This window comes from Emys orbicularis, chromosome 21, assembly GCF_028017835.1.
Source record: "Emys orbicularis isolate rEmyOrb1 chromosome 21, rEmyOrb1.hap1, whole genome shotgun sequence".
NCBI classification, from domain to species: Eukaryota; Metazoa; Chordata; order Testudines; family Emydidae; genus Emys; species Emys orbicularis.
In genome coordinates this window covers 4,097,041-4,116,789 of record NC_088703.1, presented here as the reverse complement: position 1 = coordinate 4,116,789, position 19,749 = coordinate 4,097,041, and the positions used below count along the sequence as shown (strand labels likewise).

General features: G+C 58.2%; 1 protein-coding gene across 1 annotated transcript; it reads left to right on the top strand.

Annotated features, from left to right (window-relative positions):
• The first annotated feature begins 1,824 nt into the window (after positions 1–1,824).
• On the top strand, positions 1,825–18,498 carry CAPNS1 (calpain small subunit 1). Its single transcript, XM_065420703.1, has 11 exons — positions 1,825–1,898; positions 7,326–7,565; positions 11,653–11,686; positions 12,676–12,765; positions 13,705–13,762; positions 14,294–14,358; positions 15,015–15,083; positions 15,772–15,850; positions 15,967–16,083; positions 17,052–17,110; positions 17,559–18,498. Exons 2-11 carry the CDS (start codon positions 7,369–7,371, stop codon positions 17,583–17,585), a joined length of 795 nt encoding a protein of 264 aa, XP_065276775.1. The 5' UTR covers positions 1,825–1,898; positions 7,326–7,368; the 3' UTR covers positions 17,586–18,498.
• Positions 18,499–19,749: the final 1,251 nt, after the last annotated feature.

The window sequence follows — 19,749 nt, the reverse complement described above, 5'->3', positions numbered from 1 at the left end:
ATGATACTGGTGCCCTCCTTTGCAAAGTGCCTTGAGATCTGGTGTCTAAGAGCATAATATCATCATTGGACAATCCTCAGTAGGGCCTGGTTCTCCAATACCTTGCACCTAACACCATAGCATTTCCCACTCACTCTCCATGGTGTCAATGACCATGCGGGGGCCTGAGGTGACGGAAACTGCCCTGTCCAGGAGCAAATGGGTCACTTGTGCTGCCGGAAAAGGCTCTGAAGCCAGATCTCCAGCCGGAGTAAATCGGCATCAGTCTATTGGCGTCGATGAGCCAAATTCCCAGAGGTGGAAATTAACCTAACTGTATTGGAGTCAATGGGGCCAGATTCCCCTGCGGGTGTAAACCGGTGATTTACACCATTTGGCACCCAGCCCATTGTAACCAACTCTCCTCAGCCATCCTCGATTGTTTTCAGAGGCTGAACCAACCCTTCCTGGAAGGGGTGTGCTGGGACCCTGTAGGCTCACATTCCAGGGACCTGATTCAGAGCAGGGAGCTTCCCTCCCCACGCCCCTTTTCCTGGGGAAACCACAATGAGTTTTTTCCCCACTCTGCCTCATAGTTGAACTAGAGATGGGGGGGGGGGGGGGGGAGAGAGTAAGGGCCGGAGATCCAACTCCCTTAAAGAAACAGGATGTAGCTAAATCCGCCCATGCACCCACAACCTGTTGAGTCTGGGTGCTGGATTCTGATTGGTGTTTACATCTGGGCCAATCCAGAGTCACTCCAGGATCAGAATCTGTCCCCGGTGCTAGCAGCGGGGCACATAAGCGCTGAGCATGGGTGATAATGTCCATGTGTCTCGTCTCCCCCCCCCCCCGCCCAAGGGCCTCGATCCTATGCAGGCCTATGCCCATGCAGAGCCTCATTGGCTTACCTGTGGATCAGCTTGCAGGGAACTCAGCCCTAAGTCCTGACCCCCCCTGGGCACTGCTGTAGAGCACCTCACGGGGGGGGGGTGACGTCCTTGTCCAGAACTGGGGCTCGTAGGTGCTACCCTAATACCAGTAATAATCTAACCATTAGACTTCACTCCCCTCCCTGAGCTGAGAACTGGGCCCCAGTAATCTTGCTTCCCAGCTCCACCCTGCTCTAACCAGGAGAGCCCAGGCGGGGAGGAGAACCCAGGCATCCTGACCCCTGGAACTCCATCCCACTGTCCATGGGAATAGAACCCCGAAGTCCTGAATCCCCACTCCCCCAACACTAACCACTAAGCCCCCCATCTAAGGAGTCCCTGGGGCAGACTTGTGTTGGCTGGCGTCTCTCAGATCCTACTCAGGCTAATGGGAGAGCTGCCTGTGGGGAGTTACCCCATCCAGAGTGGCTAATTCAGCTATGGCGGCAGATGGGTCTTTCTCTGGGGTTGTGGGTTGGAGCCCCGCATGGAGTACGTTTAGCTTTGGGCATCTATCCACCCTAACAATGGTTACACTGAATTAAGCCAGGACTCCTGGGTTCTTTCCCCAGCTCTGGGAGGGGAGTGGGATCTAGTGGTTAGAGCAGGGGGCAGGGGGCTGGGAGCCAGGACTCCTGGGTTCTTTCCCCAGCTCTGGGAGGGGAGTGGGGTCTAGTGGTTAGAGCAGGGGGCTGGGAGCCAGGACTCCTGGGTTCTTTCCCCAGCTGGGGGGGGGGGGGGGAGAATGGGATCTAGTGGTTAGAGCAGGGGGGGCTGGGAGCCAGGACTCCTGGGTTCTATCTCCGCCATGAGGGCGGCACTAGGGCCCCGGTGGATCAGGGAGGCGCCTCTGGCTGCGGCTCTAGGGCCCGCCCCGCCGCAGTGACTCGCTCGGGCGTGGTGGGTCCCGCAGTCCCGTCCCGGCCGCTGACACAGGCCCGCTGCAGGCAGAGCCCGGAGCCCCGCGCCCCGCATCGCCTCCCGCAGGTAGGGCTGGGGGCACCCGGGGCGCCACCCCGTCTCCCGCTGGGTCCCCGGCTCCTTCCCCCAGCGGATCCCTCCACTGCTGGCCCCCGTCCTGCCCTCCTCTCCCTGGCTTCCGCTGCCCCAGATCCCTGGGGCTGTGGGCCGCTCGTGCCCACTGGATCCCCTCCCCTTCTGATCCCCATGCACTGGATTCCCTCCCTTTCCCTGGGGATCCCCTCCGGCCCCCCGGATTCCCTCCCTTTCCCCTGGGGATCCCCTCCGGCCCCCCGGATTCCCTCCTTTTCCCCTGGGATCCCCCTGCACACTGGATCCCCTCCCTTCCCCCTGGGGATCCCCTCCCTTCCCCCCCAGGATCCCTTCTGCCCTCTGAGCACTGGATCCCCTCCTGCCCCCGGGATTCCCTCCCTTTCCTCTGGGAATTGCCTTCTGATCTCCATGCACTGGGTCCCCTCCCTTCCCCCTGGGGATTCTCTCCATTCCCCAGGATCCCCTCTGGCCCCCTGGATCCCCTCCCTTTCCCCTGGGATCCCCTTCTGATCCCCATGCACTGGATCCCCTCCCTTCCCCCTGGGATCCCCCTGCACACTGGATCCCCTCTCTTACCTGGGATCCCCTCCTGATCACCATGCACTGGATCCCCTCCCTTTCCCTGGGGAATCCCCTCTTGCCCCCTGGATTCCCTCCCTTTCCTCTGGGAATCGCCTTCTGATCCCCTCCCTTTCCCCTGGGATCCCCCTGCACACTGGATCCCCCTTCCCTGGGATCCCCTTCTGATCCCCATGCACTGGATCTTCTCCCTTCCCTGGGATCCACCCTGCACACTGGATCCCCTCCCCTTCCCCCCGGGATCCCCTCCCTTCCCCCCAGGATCCCTTCTGCCCTCTGAGCACTGGATCCCCTCCCCTTCCCCCTGGGATCCCCCTGCACACTGGATCCCCCTTCCCTGGGATCCCCTCCTGATCACCATGCACTGGATTCTTTCCCTTCCCCCAGGATCCCCTTCTGCTCCCTGAGCACTGGATCGCCTCCCATTCCCCCCGGGATCGCCTCCTGCTCCCTGAGCACTGGATCGCCTCCCTTCCTATGGGGATCCCCCTTCTGATCCCCATGCACTGGATTCCCTCCCTTCCCTGGGATTCCCTTCTGCACACTGGATCCCCTCCCCTTCCCCCTGGGATCCCCTTCTGGTCCCCCATGTGCATTGGATCCCTTCTTCTTCCCTGGGGATTCCCTGTGTACATGGGATCCCCTCCCTTCCCCTGGGGGATCCCCTCCTGCCCCCATGCACACTGGATCCCCTCCCTTTTCTTCCCTGGGATTCCCTTTTGAATCCCCCCACACTGGATCCCTGCTCTTCCCCCTGGGGGGGGTCTCTGATCCCCTCCCTCTGGATCCCCTCTTTTCTTCCCTGGAGATTTCAGCTCTTCACACATTGGATCCCCGTGGGGCTCAAATTCCTTCCCTCCTCCATCCTCTCTATCCTTCTCCCTTCCCTGGAGACATGTCCCTCTGGGTTCCTCCCTCTATAGCAAGATTCTAAATCCCTATCTGGTAACCCCTTTGCCCCATTAGATCCCTTGAAATCTACCCTCCACTCCTACGCTGGGGCCCTTTCTCCCCTCCCACTCCATCCCTTTGCCCCTCCAACTTTCTGCTCTCTTTGGATTCCTCCCCTATGATCTCTAGGGCAGCGGCTCTCAACCTGTCCAGACGACTGTCCCCCTTTCGCGACTTTCGCGCACCCCCAAATTGCACCTCGCTTAAGACCGACTTGCTTGCCAAACCAGACCTCAAAAGACCAAAGTGTCCCAGCGCGCTAGCCCTGACGAGTGGCTGACGTTCTCATTTTGACCACAGTCTTCTAAAAGAAATCCATTGGAATATCAATATTGTACTTCCGTTTCGGTGGGTCGTCTACACGAGTCATTGGCTGTCTGAAATTTTAGTTTGTCCTGGCCTTGCTAGTGCTTTTTATGCAGCCTGTTGTAAAACGAGGCGGAGTTGATGGACCCCGGGGGTATGCGTACGCCTGGTTGAGAACCCCTGCTTTAGAGGATCCTCTTAGGACTAGATTCTCTCTTCCCCTTCTCCCGCCACCCACTGGATTCCTCCCCCCCAGGAACAACTTCCACCTCTTTACGCTGGATCACCGTACCACCATCCCTCCTCCTGGGATCCTTCTCCGGGGGAGATTTCTTGCCAGCCTTTACACTGGATTTCTTCTCCTCCACCTGGATTTCAGGGAATCGCCTGCTTCCTGCTTACACTGGATTCCTTTCCCCACAGGGATCTCTTGACCCCCTTTATGCTGGGGGTCTTTCTTCCCCTTTACACTGGATTCCTCTCACCCATGGGGAACACGGATACCTCTCCCCCACGGGGACCATGTGTGTTTGTGTGTCTCCTCTGACCCAGCTCATGTCCCCCCATTAACCCCCCCCCCCCCGGCTGCTCCTGTGGAGACAACGCCCCATTGTCTCTCTCTTCCCCCCAGGCTTCTGGCCTGGTGCCCAGAGGCCGCTCGCGGCTCTAGCATCTGCTCCTTTCCCCAGCTGACGCCTGCACCCAGCTTTCCTGCCCCCGGGCTGCTGCAGTTCCGGTTCTGGGGCGCTCTGCTCGCTTTTGTGTGGCCTGGAGGACGGGTTGAGGCCTCATAGCTTCTGGGTTCCGTTCAGGGGTTTCAGGCGCAGAGTGCAGGCAGTGGGGTCTGGTGGTTAGAGCAGGGGGGCTGGGAGCCAGGACTCCCGGGTTCTCTTTACAGGTGGAAGGGGAGTGGGGTTTAGTGGTTAGAACAGCAAGGCTGGGAGCCAGGACTCCTGGGTTCTGTTCCCAACTCTGGGAGGGGAGTGGGGTTTAGTGGTTAGAGCAGGGGGGCTGGGAGCCAGGACTCCCGGGTTCTCTTTACAGGTGGAAGGGGAGTGGGGTTTAGTGGTTAGAACAGCAAGGCTGGGAGCCAGGACTCCTGGGTTCTGTTCCCAACTCTGGGAGGGGAGTGGGGTTTAGTGGTTAGAGCAGGGGGGCTGGGAGCCAGGACTCCCGGGTTCTCTTTACAGGTGGAAGGGGAGTGGGGTTTAGTGGTTAGAACAGCAAGGCTGGGAGCCAGGACTCCTGGGTTCTGTTCCCAACTCTGGGAGGGGAGTGGGGTCTGGTGGTTAGAGCAGCCAGGACTCCTGTTTCATTCCCCCACCGCACTCGATTAAACGGAGAGAAAGGTGGGTAGCTGAGTCCATATGGCTTTGACGGTCGTACCCCGCTTGTCCTGTGAGCGAGACTGGCCTCGGGGTATCGCGTGCTAAAGCTGGCTTGGCGGAGACCCTACTGAGGCCCAGTCAGATCGGGTTGGCCTGCAAATCAAGTCACGGGAATCAGCTGGGGCTTTGCTGGGGGTCCTGAATCTCGGGCATAAAGCGCGATAGCATCCGGCTTGTTCTCCCCGACTGCCCCGGGGCAAGTCAGCAGATGCGTTTTGTGGGCAGCTGACATGGGGCCAGCTTAGCCCAGTCACCTTTCTTCCCCACCCCCGCCCCGCTTATAAATGCCCCGTAGGCGTAGACAATGCCCCAGTGTTCTCTGATTTGCATCATCTGGGCATTAAATCGTCCAAAGATCTACCCGCTCGGCTGAAACTGGCTGGCGATTTCGCCTGCCGAAAAGAGACGAGGGAAAACAGTCGCTAACGAAACCAAGTTCTTTTGTGTCCCTCGGCAGCACCGGCCAGTTGTTAAATGAACCCTGGCGGTCCCGCTAGGTGTTTATGGCGGGTGCTTTCCCCGTTTCACAGCAGGGGAAACTGAGGCACGGAACGAGGGCGTGACTGGCCCGAGATCACACGGGAAGTTAGTGGCAGAGCTGGGAGGCCTGACTTCCAGTCTCTCCCAATCCAACTTCTAGACTAGGGGCTGCTTGTGCTTAATTTTTAGGTCCGCCCCAGACCCAAACCTGAGCCGATGGAGTCATTTTCTGACCCAACCCTTCTCCCCAAACCGGTGGCCGTGCCACTGGCACCTCCTGCCCATGGGGTTGGCACAGCGGCGGCTGCGTGTCCTGCCCCGGCCGTCTACTGCCCGCTGCTGCGTCCTGTGGAGTGAGGGGCACAGTTTTCCCACCTGACACAGACCCAACACTTGTAGTTGGTCCTGTCGGGTTCGGGTCAGGGCTCTGTGCTAGACTACATCCCACTGCCAGAACTGGGGATAGAACCCAGGAGTCCTGACCCCTCCCCCCAAACCGCCCATCAGTCCTCTCTGAGCTGACTGCGTTCCTCTCCCAGAGCTCAGAACAGATGTACAGAGAGAGAGATTCCAGAGTTCTGTCATTTGTATTGTTGCCCATCACCGTTGTATCCGGGCTTTTTCCACTAGCAAAATCCCCTGTGGATTTCATAGAGTCTCTGCCGTGTCTCCCTTTTTGGGGGAAAAAATCCTGCCTGGGGTAGGGATTTGGGGTTTTGTTTTGCTGTTTTTCATTAATTTCGCCTCTTTCTTGCTTGTTTTGTTTCTGTGCGGTCGGTTGGCTGGGGTTCGTTGGGTCGCAGGCGTTGTCTGTCTCAGCCTGACGGTGGAAAGGTTTTTCTCAAAGTTGGGAACTTTGAAGTGTTTTCAGAGCTGGGGCTAGAACCCAGGAGTCCTGGCTCCCAGCTCTGCTGCTCTTACCACTAGCTACCGCTCCCCCGTGAGAGTTCTGGCTTCCCAGCCCCCGTGCTCCCCTTCCAGAGCTGGGGTTAGAACCCAGGAGTCCTGGCTCCTAGCCCCTGTCCTCCCCGCTCTAACCACTAGTCCCTGCTCCCCGCCCACAACTTGGAATAGAATGTGAGAAGCCTGGCCACCAGCCCCCCCTGCTCCCTTCCAGAGCTGAGATTAGAACCCAGGAGTCCTGGCCACCAGCCCCCCCTGCTCCCTTCCAGAGCTGAGATTAGAACCCAGGAGTCCCCTCCCCCCCACTCTAACTACTAGACCCTGCTCCCCTCCCAGCGCACTGTCTATCTGCAAAAGCATGGCACCAGATTCCAGTGGTTAATCTCCAGTTTGATTCCCTGTTTTGGCAACACCCGATCCAGATCCTGCCAGGTGCTGGGGCCCTACCCCTCCAGGAGCTAGAGGGCACCGGTCCCCTGCAGGTTTGGGCCCTGACATTGTCCGGGAGTGTGCCTAACTAACCAGGCGCTTGTGCCAGCCGCTTCCCACAGCATCCTGCTTCCCCACCTATGAGCAGCTTCTACTGCGAGGTACACTGAGCAAACACTGTGTGTGGGGCGGAGGGGGCAGTTACTCCTGAGCAAAGGGTCTGTGCTGAAAACCTGCCTGAGAGAGACGTCGTCTCCCCAAGGGGAAAGGGGGGGCAGCGCTTTGTAGACCAAGGTCATTGCAGGACCACCAGTGGGTTGAGGGAGAGGGAAACTGACCAGCCCTTTGTCTGTTTTCTTTCCAGCCCATCTTTTCGCAGGTCTTCCTCCAGCTAGGAAACCGCCCCGATGTTCCTGGTCAAGAACTTCCTAGGAGGAGGAGGAGGGGGAGGAGGAGGCGGAGGCGGAGGTGGCGGCTTCGGAGGGAACATCGGGAATGTGATCGGAGGATTCCTGAGTGGCGGTGGTGGAGGAGGACGGGCTGGAGGTGGGGGAGGTGCCGGCGGAGCCATGGGCATCATTGGAGGAGTGATCAATGCCATCAGGTTCGTACGTAGCCTCGTCGTTGTTGTTATTGGTATTGCGCTAACGCCAGGGCTCCATGACCGAGATCGGGGCCCCGTCACACCGGGCGCCGCCCAGACACACAGCGACCGAGATCAGGGCCCCGTCAGGCCGGGCGCTGCCCAGACACACAGTGACCGAGATCAGGGCCCCGTCGCACCGGGCGCTGCCCAGACACACAGCGACCGAGATCAGGGCCCCGTCAGGCCGGGCGCTGCCCAGACACACACTGACCGAGATCAGGGCCCCGACGCACCAGGCGCTGCCCAGACTCACAGTGACCGAGATTGGGGCCCCGTTGCGCCGGGCGCTGCCCAGACACACTTTATGAGACAGCCTTTGCCATTTCAATAGATAAGACCAAAGAAGGAAGGCTCATTACCCCATTTTCTAGATGGAGGAACTGAGGCCCAGAGAGATCAATGTGCATCTTTTCCTCCTTGTAGACTTTGGACAACTCGAGAGCGGGGGTCTGGGCACTAGGACTCCTGGGTTCTTTTCTCGGATCGAATTGCGGGGGAGGCAGGGGGGAGTGCCTTTGGATCAAGGACAGCGGGATGAGTTTGATTGTGCCAGTCTCCAATAGTGGGAGAAGAAACCCCAGACAGGCTCCTTAATTGATGTTGTCCTGTTTGCTGGCCGAAGGTGCTGGCTTGAATGGCTGGATCTGCAGGGCGGTAATTCTAATACTTCGCTCTTGTCTAGCATTTTTCATCTGTAGCTCTCAAAGCGCTGTATTAAGGAGGGCAGAATCACAGAGATGTCAGACTGGAAGGGACCTCGAGAGATCACCTAGTCCACACCTCTTCCCCCCCAGCACTGAGGCAGGGCCAAGTAAACCTAGACCATGCCTGAGAGGGGTTTTTCCAGCCTGCTCTTAAAAACCTCCAACAGTGGGGATCCCACAACCTCCCTTGATCGCCTGTTCCAGAGCCGAACTCCCCCGAGAGTTAGAAAGTTTTTCCTAATACCTCACCTAAATCTCCCTTCCTGCCAGTTAAGCCAATCCCTTCTTGTCGTTGCCTCCAATGGATGTGAAGAATCACTGTCCTCTTTATAACAACCTTTTACATGTCATGATCCCCATTTTACAGATGGGGAAACTGAGGCCCAGTAGGTGACGTGCCCGAAGTCACCCAGCAGGGCAGTGGCTGGGTCGGTCTCTCATTCCCAGCTGCTGCGCCCTGCCCCGACCCGGAGGGACCCGCTTTAGAGGGTGAGAGGAGAGGAGAGGTCAGCCCCGGTGGCTGCTGAGTGGCCGGGTAGGGTAGTGGATTGTGTGCCAGGGGCATAGATCTCGCTAGGAACTGGACTGAGACCTCCCGAATTCATTACAGGCAGAGGCCGCCATAGTCATCCGGGGTGGGGAGTGTAACAATTTTCAGCCAGGCCAGATTCGAACCGGTGAACCTGTGGGTGAAAGGCTCCCTAGCCAGCTCCTAAAGAGGCTGCCTGTGTCCCTGCCGATATTGTTCTTTGCTGTAGGGGCCCGTTTATTGCGTCCGTGTTCACGCTCTCCTCTGGACTTGCTCCAGTTTCTCCACATTTTTCCCGAAATGCGGCGCCCAGAACGGGACACAATACTCCAGCTGAGACCTACTCAGCGCGGAGTGGAGTGGAAGAATGACTTCTCGTGTCTTGCTTACAACACGCCTGCTAATACAGCCCAGAATGATGTTCACTTTCTTTTTTGCAACAGTGTGACACTGTTCTCTCATATTTAGCTTGTGGTCCACTCTGAGCCCCAGAGCCCTTTCCGCAGTACTCCTTCCTAGGCAGTCATGTCCCATTGTGTATGCGTGCAACTGATTGTTCCTTTCTAAGTGGAGTACTTTGCATTTGTCCTTGTTGAATTTCATCCTATTTACTTCAGACCATTTCTCCAGTTTCTGGATTATAATCCTCTCCTCCAAAGCACTTGCAACCCCTCCCAGTTTGGTGTCGTCCGCAAACTTGATAAGTGTCCTCTCTATGCCATTATCTAAATCACTGATGAAGATATTGAACAGAACGGGACCCAGGACTGATCCCTGCGGGACCCCACTCGTTATGCCCTTCCAGCATGACTGCGAATCACTGGTCACTACTCTCTGGGAACGTATCCCAGATCCTTCTGGGATCTGTTGGCGCCGGGGCACCAGAGGAGCGTGTGGTGTTTTGGGGTTCACCCAGGCAGGGCGAGGTGCTGGCAGGCCGAGACAACGGATCTGAGCACTTGGATCTCTGTCACAGAGCCTGGCCCGGAAAAGCTGGACGGGAGACTGGGAGAGTAGAGGCGTCTTGAACAAAGACTGTGTCTTGCTCGTTCACGTCCGAGTCTCTGAGATGCTTGTTTCCCCTTTAATTCCCGTCTCGGGCTTTCTCCCTGCTACTTGGCATCACTTGACCCACAGGCCTTTGTGAATCAACTCGCTTGGCTTTCATCTCTAAATCACCAGCCGCTGATCGAGCTCTGTGGAGTGTCGCTTGATGGGATTGAGGAGAGGCAGAGGACCTGTTGCTTTCTCGGTGGGGGCCCAGTGAGAGGGGCTGGTCCCTCCAGGGCGATTTCGGGGTTGGAGGGGTCCTGGTTTCAGCCTGCAGGCTGGGTAAAGCCAGGGCATTGAAGGCACAGGGCAGGCAGTGACCCATCCCCTTACTGGTCGGGCTTGAACCCCAGAATCCCGTGGCCTCTTGGGGGAAGTGGATTCTCCTTGGCTAGGAGGTGTTGCTTTGAATGCGGAGCCCTGGCCTATTGATTGCGGGGGGGGGGGGGGGGGGGGGGGGCTGGCTGGGCGGCTCCACCTTGCTTCGGTTTTCCGTCAGACTGGTTTGTCCACATAGGGGGAACTAGCTCAAGGCACAGGCCCCAGGAAAACCCTGCCCATGCCCCTAGACGAGCGCAGGGGAGAGTCCCCGTTTTCTCTGTCCCCGCCTCGGTTCTTCCCCTGATGCTGGCCTCTTCTCTCATCACTGATATTCTCCCAGCGCTTTCCATGCATAGGATCCCCAAGCGCCTGGCAAACCATATATGCAGGGATCCCTCACCCAGCACTGAAATGCAGCCGCCTCTGGGGGTGGGGGGTGGCAGCTGTGTATACAGGGATCCCTCACCTAGCACTGAAATGCAGCCACCTCTGGGGGTGGGGTATGGCAGCTGTTTATACAGGGATCTACCTCTAAATTAGAAAGTGGTTCTGCAGTTTATCATGCCATGTATTGTGTGTAGGGGAGGCAGTGTGGTCTAGTGGCTAGAACACTGGACTGGGAGATAGGAGCCCTAAGTTCTGTTCCCAGCTCTGCTGTTGTCTCTGTGAGAGCCTGGATGTGGCTTTGTGCCTCAGTTTCCCCCTCTGTATAGCAGGGAGGTGCTCTTACATGTATTATGGTGGCACCCTAGGAACCCCAGGAGTGGGCCAAGACCCCATGGTGCCAGGCACTGTCCAGACACACAACTAAAAGGTGATTCCTGTTACATCTTTCAGGTGCATTGTTTCACTTGACAACAGCCGTATCTTCACTTCCGGGATGCTTTTGCCTCCGCCACCTCTCTTCTATAGCACTCGAAATATTAAATACATTAAATATTAAGGACCTGGACTGGGACTCGGGGGATCTGGATTCAATGCCTGGCTCCACCACTGGGCTCCCTGTGTGATCTTGGGCAAATCACTGCATCTCTCTGGGCCTCCGTATCCCCAGCTGTAAAACGGGAATAATAACTATTCCCTTGTCTATGCAAATTGGAAGCTCTTGGGAGCAGGTACTGTCTCAGTCGGGGTCTGTGCAGCGCCCGGCGCGACGGGGCCCTGGTCTCGGTTGGGGTCTGGGCAGCGCCCGGCGCGACGGGGCCCTGGTCTCGGTTGGGGTCTGGGCAGCGCCCGGCGCGACGGGGCCCTGGTCTCGGTTGGGGTCTGGGCAGCGCCCGGCGCGACGGGGCCCTGGTCTCGGTCGGGGTCTGTGCAGCGCCCGGCGCGACGGGGTCCTGATCTTTGCTGATGCTGCCATAATGCAAATATATAATAACTTGTGTGTTTATAAAAGACCCTTCATAATTGTTTCCTCTTTCTTTCCCCCTCTGTGTCACAGCGAAGCAGCTGCTCAGTATAATCCGGAGCCACCGGTAAGTCCTGATTACAGCTCTCCTATTATACCCTGCCTGTGCTGGTTCTAACGACTCCTGTCAGATACTAACATGGGCCCTGGACATGCTGAGTTTGTAGCCAGGCGTGTGGGGGAGGGTTCTCTGGCACGGAGCCCCATTGCCTTGGTGGGGGTAAGCCGCGTGAATGCAGGCGTCTGCCCACCAGTAAGTGTTCTGCGGTTTGTTTTGTTTTTTAAAGTGATTTGCAAAGAGAAGTAAATGGGCCTCACGTCCTTGGCTGCTTGCTTATGGAGCACAAAGACAGCCCAAGGTGGCATGTCGTACATTAGACATTCAGGTCTCCTTTTCCCTGTTTGTCCTGGAGGACGCTGTGGAAGAAAATCTCGCTGACTGGAAAGGGAGGGGAAAGTGGCTTTTATTAATTCGGATTGTCTCTCCTTGAGCCAGATTCTCCTCTGGTGGTGTAAACTGGTTCTCTTGAAGTCAATGGAGTAATGCTGGTGTGCCCTGGCTGGGGATCTGGCCCCATTGACTCCAATGGAGTGACACCCGTTTACACCAGCTGGGGATCTGACACCAGTGGAGTGACGCCCATTTATCGGGAAGCCTGTCTCGTTCCTGATTTACACCATCTGAGTATCTGGCCCTTTGGGGGTTGTCACTGTCCAGCCCTCTTTAGCTCAGGGCACTCTTGGGAGAAAACGCTTTCTGCTAACGATCCCCCCCCCAACCTGCTTATAAAATATCCAAACCCGCCTTGCAACGAGCTGAATGTCTCCTGCTTTCCTTGTCTATCCAAACAAGAGCAGGGGGTTCCCAGGTATCCCCTCCTCTTGGACTAGGTCTCCGTTTCAGATGCTTAAACGTTTTTTGCTAAGGAATCTGCACCTGCCGGTGGGTGACCCTTTGGGTCAGTGGAGAGACATGGATATATGTTTAACCCACCCTGGCTATTTATATTTTGTAACTTTCCGTTTCTTTCTGCCCCCCCCCCCCCCCCCCCCCAGCCCCCTCGCAGCCACTTCTCCAACGTGGAAGCTAACGAGAGCGAGGAAGTACGCCAGTTTCGGCGCCTCTTCACGCAGCTGGCTGGAGATGTAAGTATTTTGTCGTCCTCTCTCTTTGCATCCATCAGAAAGGGGCCCTGGCCCAGTCCTGAGGGCATCTCCCTGGGCCAAAACTTTCACCGAGGCCCTCCTCGGGACTGATTCTCAGCCAATTCACAACTGCTTTGCAAGTCAGGCCCCAGAAGCAAAGGCCTCTGGTTGCCCTGTGACCTTTCCTCTCCTCCGACTTCCTCTCTGTAGATAGCCCTGCCCAGAATCCTTTGCAGCATGGGACTCTAGTTGAGTTATGGGTAGGCCCCTACCAAATTCACGGCCATGAAAAACGTGTCACGGGCCGTGAAATCTGGTCTCCCCCCGTGACATCTGGTCTTTTGTGTGCTTTTACCCTATACTAGACAGATGTCACGGGGGAGACCAGCGTTTCTCAAATTGGGGCTCCTGACCCAAAAGGGAGTTGCAGGGGGGTCACAAGGTTATTTTTGGAGTGTGTGGGGTTGTCACCCTTACTTCTGTGCCCTTCAGAGCTGGGCAGCTGGAGATCGGCGGCTGCTGGCCGGGCGCCCAGCTCTGAAGGCAGCGCCCCCCCAGCAGCAGCAGCATAGAAGTAAGGGTAGCAGTATCGCAACCCCCCCTACAATAACCTCGTGACCCCCCCCCCACACACACACACACACACAACTCCTTTTTGGGTCAGGACTCCTACAATTACAGCACCGTGAAATTTCAGATTGAAATAATGAAATTTACAATTTTTAAAATCCTATGACCGTGAAATTGACCAAAATGGACCGTGAATTTGGTAGGGCCCTAGTTATGGGGTGAGGAATGGGTCCAAGGAGGCGGCCGCCTCCATCCAGGAGCAGCCGGGAGGTGGCTCCCTGCGGGTCGACGTGCTCCAGAGAGACCAGGCAGGGCGAGCGTTACTCCAGCCCGCTGTGACGTCTCCCTTGTCTCTGTGCTTTGCGACAGGATATGGAAGTGAGCGCCACTGAGCTGATGAACATTCTCAACAAGGTGGTGACCAGACGTAAGTGGGGCCCGCGGTCCGTTTAAATCAAACCCCGCGTCGGTTGATTCATTTACGAAATGGTTAAAAGGTCCGGGCTGGCTGGACCCTGCCTCCCAGAGCACTGCTGTCCTGTGGTGCTTGGTAACTGTCCGTCCTGATGCTACAGGGGACCTAGGGAATGCCAGGACTCCTGGGTTCCATTCCTGGCTGGCTCGGGGTGTGACCTCAGGCGAGCTGCTGTCCATGCTTTGGTTTCCTAGATTCATCGGTTTTAAGGGACTTTTGTGATCATCTCGCCTGCCCTGTATAACGCGGGCCAGAGCTTCCTGCCTCCAGCCCATCTGTGGTGGCTGAGGTAGCCGGCCGCCCTCTCTGAGCAATGGGGGACGATGCTGAACTTCTGGTATCTCCATGTCACTGAGCTGCCTAGCGCTGGACTCCACACCCCAGAGGCAGTAGCGTCGATGCCGTGCAGAGTTCCGGGGCCTGGAGCCCTGTCGTATTTACGCCTCCCGCGTCATTGCCCGAACCTGCTCTCTTGCCTTCCAGATCCCGACCTGAAGACGGACGGGTTCGGGATTGACACCTGTCGCAGCATGGTGGCCGTCATGGATGTATCCTCCTCCTAAACTGACGTCCGAGCCCAGGAGCCTTTAAAGATACCAGGGCCTGATTCACAGCTCCCGCGCCCCCTGTGCCTGGGGCAGGGATGGGCGGTGGGGGCTTTAAGCCCCCTTTGCTCTCCCTATATTCTAGGCCCAGCCCAGCCCCTGCTATCAGTCTCCGGGCTGCCCTAACTCACACTTCACCCCCTATGGGCTCTGGGGGGCAGGGAATAGCCACAGGGCAGTGCGCTCTGGCCACGCCCCCGATCCGCCCCCTATGGGCCCTGCCGGGCAGGGAATAGCCACAGGGCAGTGCGCTCTGGCCACGCCCCCGATCCGCCCCCTATGGGCCCTGCCGGGCAGGGAATAGCCACAGGGCAGTGCGCTCTGGCCACGCCCCCGATCCGCCCCCTATGGGCTCTGGGGGGCAGGGAATAGCCACAGGGCAGTGCGCTCTGGCCACACCCCCGATCCGCCCCCTGTGCTGGGCCCCGTATGCCCAGCTCCTCGCTGGCTGGGGAGATCCCCTGCACAGGTGAGAGTCTCGGGGGGCCGTTTCCACCCATGTTGAAGGCCCCCGTGCTGCCGGATCCCCTCCCTGCAGTTTGGCGGGGCCCTGGGTGGCTTTGGCCGACGTCTTTGTTCCTTGACCTCGAGCGCTTCAGAGCGACACGACCGGGAAGCTGGGCTTCGAGGAGTTCAAGTATTTGTGGGGGAACGTCAAGAAGTGGCAGGTAGAGAGGTGGGGGGAGGGGGGCGGCTATCACGTGTGGCTGAGACCCGACCGTACCCCCCCTCCGGGCGTAGGGACAGGAGAGGGAACGAGAGACCTTGGGTATCCCGGTCTGGGGGGGGGGAGGGCTTTTTAAGAGCGCTGGACTCCAAGGAGCCTTCCCGGCTGGAATTGACGTGCGTCACGTTCAGCCCTGTGTGTATGGGGGCTTTGCTGCTGCATTGCCTTCTGGGTACCCAGAATTCCCAGCGCCGCTCCCCTGCCTACCTGCCAGAGGTAACGGGGGTGTCCGGCAGGGGGGTAGCTGGGATCCAAACAGTCCCCTCCTTGGGGCAGAGTTAAGGGGCTGCGTTGCCTGTGATGTTCCTCCCGATCCCTCCATCACCCAGCGTTCTAGGGAGGGGCTGCCATTTTAGTGTGTGTGTGGGGGGTGTCTCTCTCGTGTCCCTCCTGCCCCCCATGTGCCACTTGAGCAGTGGGGTGGTGGTTTCTTATTTCTCTCCCCCGCTCTGCCGTTCTCGGGGGCGGGGGGAGGAATCTTGGCTTCTGTTCCCTTCCCCCCTCGCCCGTGTCCGCCATCTCTCTGCCTGTGGTCCCCCTCCCTGCCCAGCCTCAATCTGCGGCTGTGTGTTTGTGCTGGGGGGGTACTCTCTTATCCCATAACCAACTTGTCCCCCTCTTCCCCCCAGTGTGTCTACAAACAGTACGACACGGACCGATCCGGCACCATCGGGAGCAGCGAGCTGCCAGGCGCCTTCGAGGCGGCGGGTAAGGAGCCGCTGAGGGGTGGGATTGGCGGGGGGGTGGGGGGACGGGGACCCACAAGGGCTGTCTCAGGTGGATGGGGAGTGACTGTCTCTCTCTCTCCCCCTCCCCCCCCCCAGGCTTCCAGCTGAACGCCCAGCTATACCAGATGATCGTGCGCAGGTACTCAGACGAGAACGGCCACATGGACTTCGACAACTTCATCAGCTGCCTGGTTCGCCTGGACGCCATGTTTCGTAAGTGGCCTGCGGGTCGGTCCTGGGGATGGGGGGGGGGGGGCGGGCGGGTTCTGGGGTCCTCTGCCCCCCCCTCCCCTCCATCCGCCCCTCCCACCCCTGCCTCTAGTGTGACCTGGGCCCCTCCCATCTGGGTTTTGCTCCATGTGTGTACAGCGCCTGGCACAATGGGGGCCTGGTCCATGACGCGGGCTCCTAGGTGCTACCGTAATACACTTAATAGCACTAAAATATACATCGCCTGGCCCATTCTGCTAATACAAGAAATAATACAAAAAAATAACAGCAATGGTGGATGATGCTACCTGAGCTGGTTTCTCTCTCATCTCGACCCCTCTGCCCTGGCCTCTTTCTGTCAGTGACTAGGCGCTCCTGCCGGAAACCGAGGGGTTAATCCTAACCAATTCAGGGGAACCTCCTGGTTCTGGACCTGTGGGCTGTGACTTCAGGGGGGTGGGTCACGGGCATTTGTCTGGAAGGGGGGGCGTTTGCCTTGGAGAGAGGGTGGCTCGTTAGTGATCTGAGCACAGGGATGGAGGTCAGGACTCCTGGGTTCTATCCCCAACGCTAGGAGGGGAGTGGGGGCTAATGGTTAGAGTGGGGAGGGGGCGGGCTGGGAGCCAGGACTCCTGGGTTCTATCCCCAGCGCTAGGAGGGGAGTGGGATGTACTGGTTAGAATGACTGTGGGGGAGGGTGGCTGGGAGCCAGGACTCCTGGGTTCTATCTCCATGAGCAGAGGATAAAGATTGGGGTGGCTCCTGTTGTGCCGGGTGCTGCAGACACGTGCTGAGAGATGGTCCCTGCCCCAGATTTAGACAGCCTAGATAGACAAGTGGGGAGGGGGAGAGAGGCAGGATTATCACCCCACCCCCCAGGGCTCACAGGTCGCTCACAGATAACCGAGATCTCCTGAGTCCCAGCCCAGTGTGTTAACCATGAGGCCGCCCTTCCCCCTCTCCTCCTACAGGTGCCTTCAAGTCTCTGGATAAGGACGGGGACGGGCAGATCCGGGTGAACATCCAGGAGGTGAGTGAGGCGGGAGGCTGGCTGCCCCACGGCCTTTTCTTTCCTGCTGTCTAGCAAGGGACCCCGATGTGGTTCCTGCCTCCCTCTTCCCCCGCCCCACCCCTCAGGGCTGGCCAGGAACTCCGGGGTTAGCGGGTCCAGCCCGGCTTCCGCGGGGGAGGCGGAGCAGGGGCCAGGGACCTTCCCAGCAGTGTGAGGAGCAGCCGCAGCCCCAGCAAAGCTGGAGAATCCTATTGGGGTCCATGGGGAATGGCCCCTCCCCCAGCCCCGCACCCCACCCCATTGAGGTCCATGGGGAATGGCCCCTCCCCACCCCACCTTAAAAACAGGGGCCAATCCTGTCCCGCCGCTGGGTTCTGCGAGCCCGCCTGCCGCCGGGGCAGTCTGTATTTCGTATTGACCGGCCCAGCTCGCTCTCTCCTGACCGCTCTTCCGCTCTGCCCCGCAGTGGCTGCAGCTCACCATGTACTCCTAAGAGCCGGCGCGCCAGCCTGGACCGACGGCCCGGAGCACGCCCTGGCCTCTCCGGGCTCCATGCTGCGACCTGGGCCTCTCCACGCCAGCTGCGACCCGCCCTTCTCTTTGCTTTTTGATTTCCAACCCTCCCCGCTCCCTGGAAGACCAGATGTCCCCTGCTCTCCATCCCCCACCCTCGCCAGCTCTCCTCCGGGTCGCTCGGGGGGGGGAGGGGAGGGGGCATAAAACGGCTTCTGATTTCGAGGTATGTTTGCTGGCATATGATCCACGCTTCATTGATCCCTCTTCGGGCCCCAAGGATCTCCCAGCTCCGGCGGGAGGGGGCAGAAACGAAGCCAAACGCAGCAATCAATGGAACCATTTACCCTTCCCCACGCGCCGGCGGATTTTAATTTCTCATCGGCTCGGGTTCCGGCTCCCTCCCTGGCTGGAATTTCCTCGGCTGAGTGGGAGCCAACCAGGCCAGTTCCTTCCCTGCATGCAGTTTCTCCGCCCAGGCCCTAGAGAGGCTGGGCATGGGCCGGGGCGGGGGCAGACACACCTGGCTCTCTGTCTTCCTTTAGTGACTAGGTCATGTATAGCGATTTTTTCAGGCTGCTGCGGTAGAGACTTGTGCTTTTTTAGGTCCGGAGGTGCTGGGTTTGATCCCCGCAGACCACCCAAGCCAGGGAGGCATCGGATGGGCATCAAGTGCCCCCCGCCCCCAAGGGCATCAGGTGAGGCCGCTGCCTAGCTGGGGCATATGCAAATCCGGGACTGCCCCGTTCGGTCGTGGCATTTTCGAAGGCAGGAGGGATGCCCAGGCTGTTGGGGGTTTGCCATGGAACATACCAGCTGTCTCTATCATTGACGCCCACCGTGTTTTCTAAAGCTCAATAGAAATGATAATAAAGTTCTATAATAACATGTCACCAGAGCTCGGATGCGTCTCTTTTCCGCCCCTGCGCTGCGTTCCAGCTAAACGTATGCTCCCTGCCAACCCCCGTCTAGGAGCTGTCGCTGTTTTCATACTTCGGGCCTTCCCCCCTCTCCCCTGAAGCACTGGCAGTTTAGGTCACTGCAATGCAGCTGCCTCTGGGGTGGAATGCAGTGGCTGTTTTTAACAGCACACAACAGCTTAACCGGCCTTACTGTGGTGCTTGTGTGGGCCCCCTTATCTGAGCACCTCGCATTCTTTAATGTGTTTAGCCTCACGAGGTAGGCCAGTGCTACTCTCCCCATGCACAGATGGGGAAATCGAGGCAGGGACTGCAGTGACTTGCCCAAGCTTACTCAGAAGGAGCAGGGAATTCCACCCGGGTTTTGCTGAGTCCCAGGTTGGTGTCCAAAGGGGAAAACTTTAGGGATGCAGAATTATCCAAACTGGGATTTAACCAGTGGGATGTTTAGTCGCAGAAGGGTCAATGGAAAAATAAATGGGCCCAAATGTAAACACCCCCCATCTGTAAATCCACCTCTTGACATCAAAGGGCTTGCACCAGGTTTCAGCTGGTGTTAACTGAGATCAGAATTGCCCTGAGCTCTTACTCTGGTTCCCAACTCACTCGTTATGTCTCTGCCCTTGTCGGCATCCCGGCCTGAACGGGGGATGGACTATTTGGTGTGGGATATCTGGTGCAGAACGGCCGTCAGGTTCCACCCCAGAGATGGCAGCATTTCATTGGTGAGTGAGGCCCTGGGGAGGGAGGTCTGGAAAACACATTCCTCATTGGAGGTGGAGGGAAGGTATTCGGTAACAAGCAGGTATAGTGCTACAGGTAAGGGTTAGGGAGGGGGAGATGGTCCTGTCTCTCCCCAGATGCAGCATGGCCTAGTGGCTAGGGTGGCAGACTAGGGCCCAGGAGACGTGGGGTCCGTTTCTGTCTCTGCTGTCCCCCTGCTGGGGGACTGACTTCAAATCACTTCTCTCTGCATCTGTTTCCTCTCCCACCGTCTGTGGATTGAGGCTGGAAGCCCTTCAGGACCGGAGCTGTCTCTCTCTAGGGGTTTGTGCTGGGCCTAGCACACTGGAACCTGGGCTTGAGGTACTATTGCGACACGCAGTGATTGCTTGCCTGCCTCAATTTCCCCATCTGTAAAATGGGGATCACATTTATTTGTCAGCTGTGTGGGGCAGTGTCCATCTTTTGTACAGCACCTGGCACAAGGGGGGGGGGGCTGGC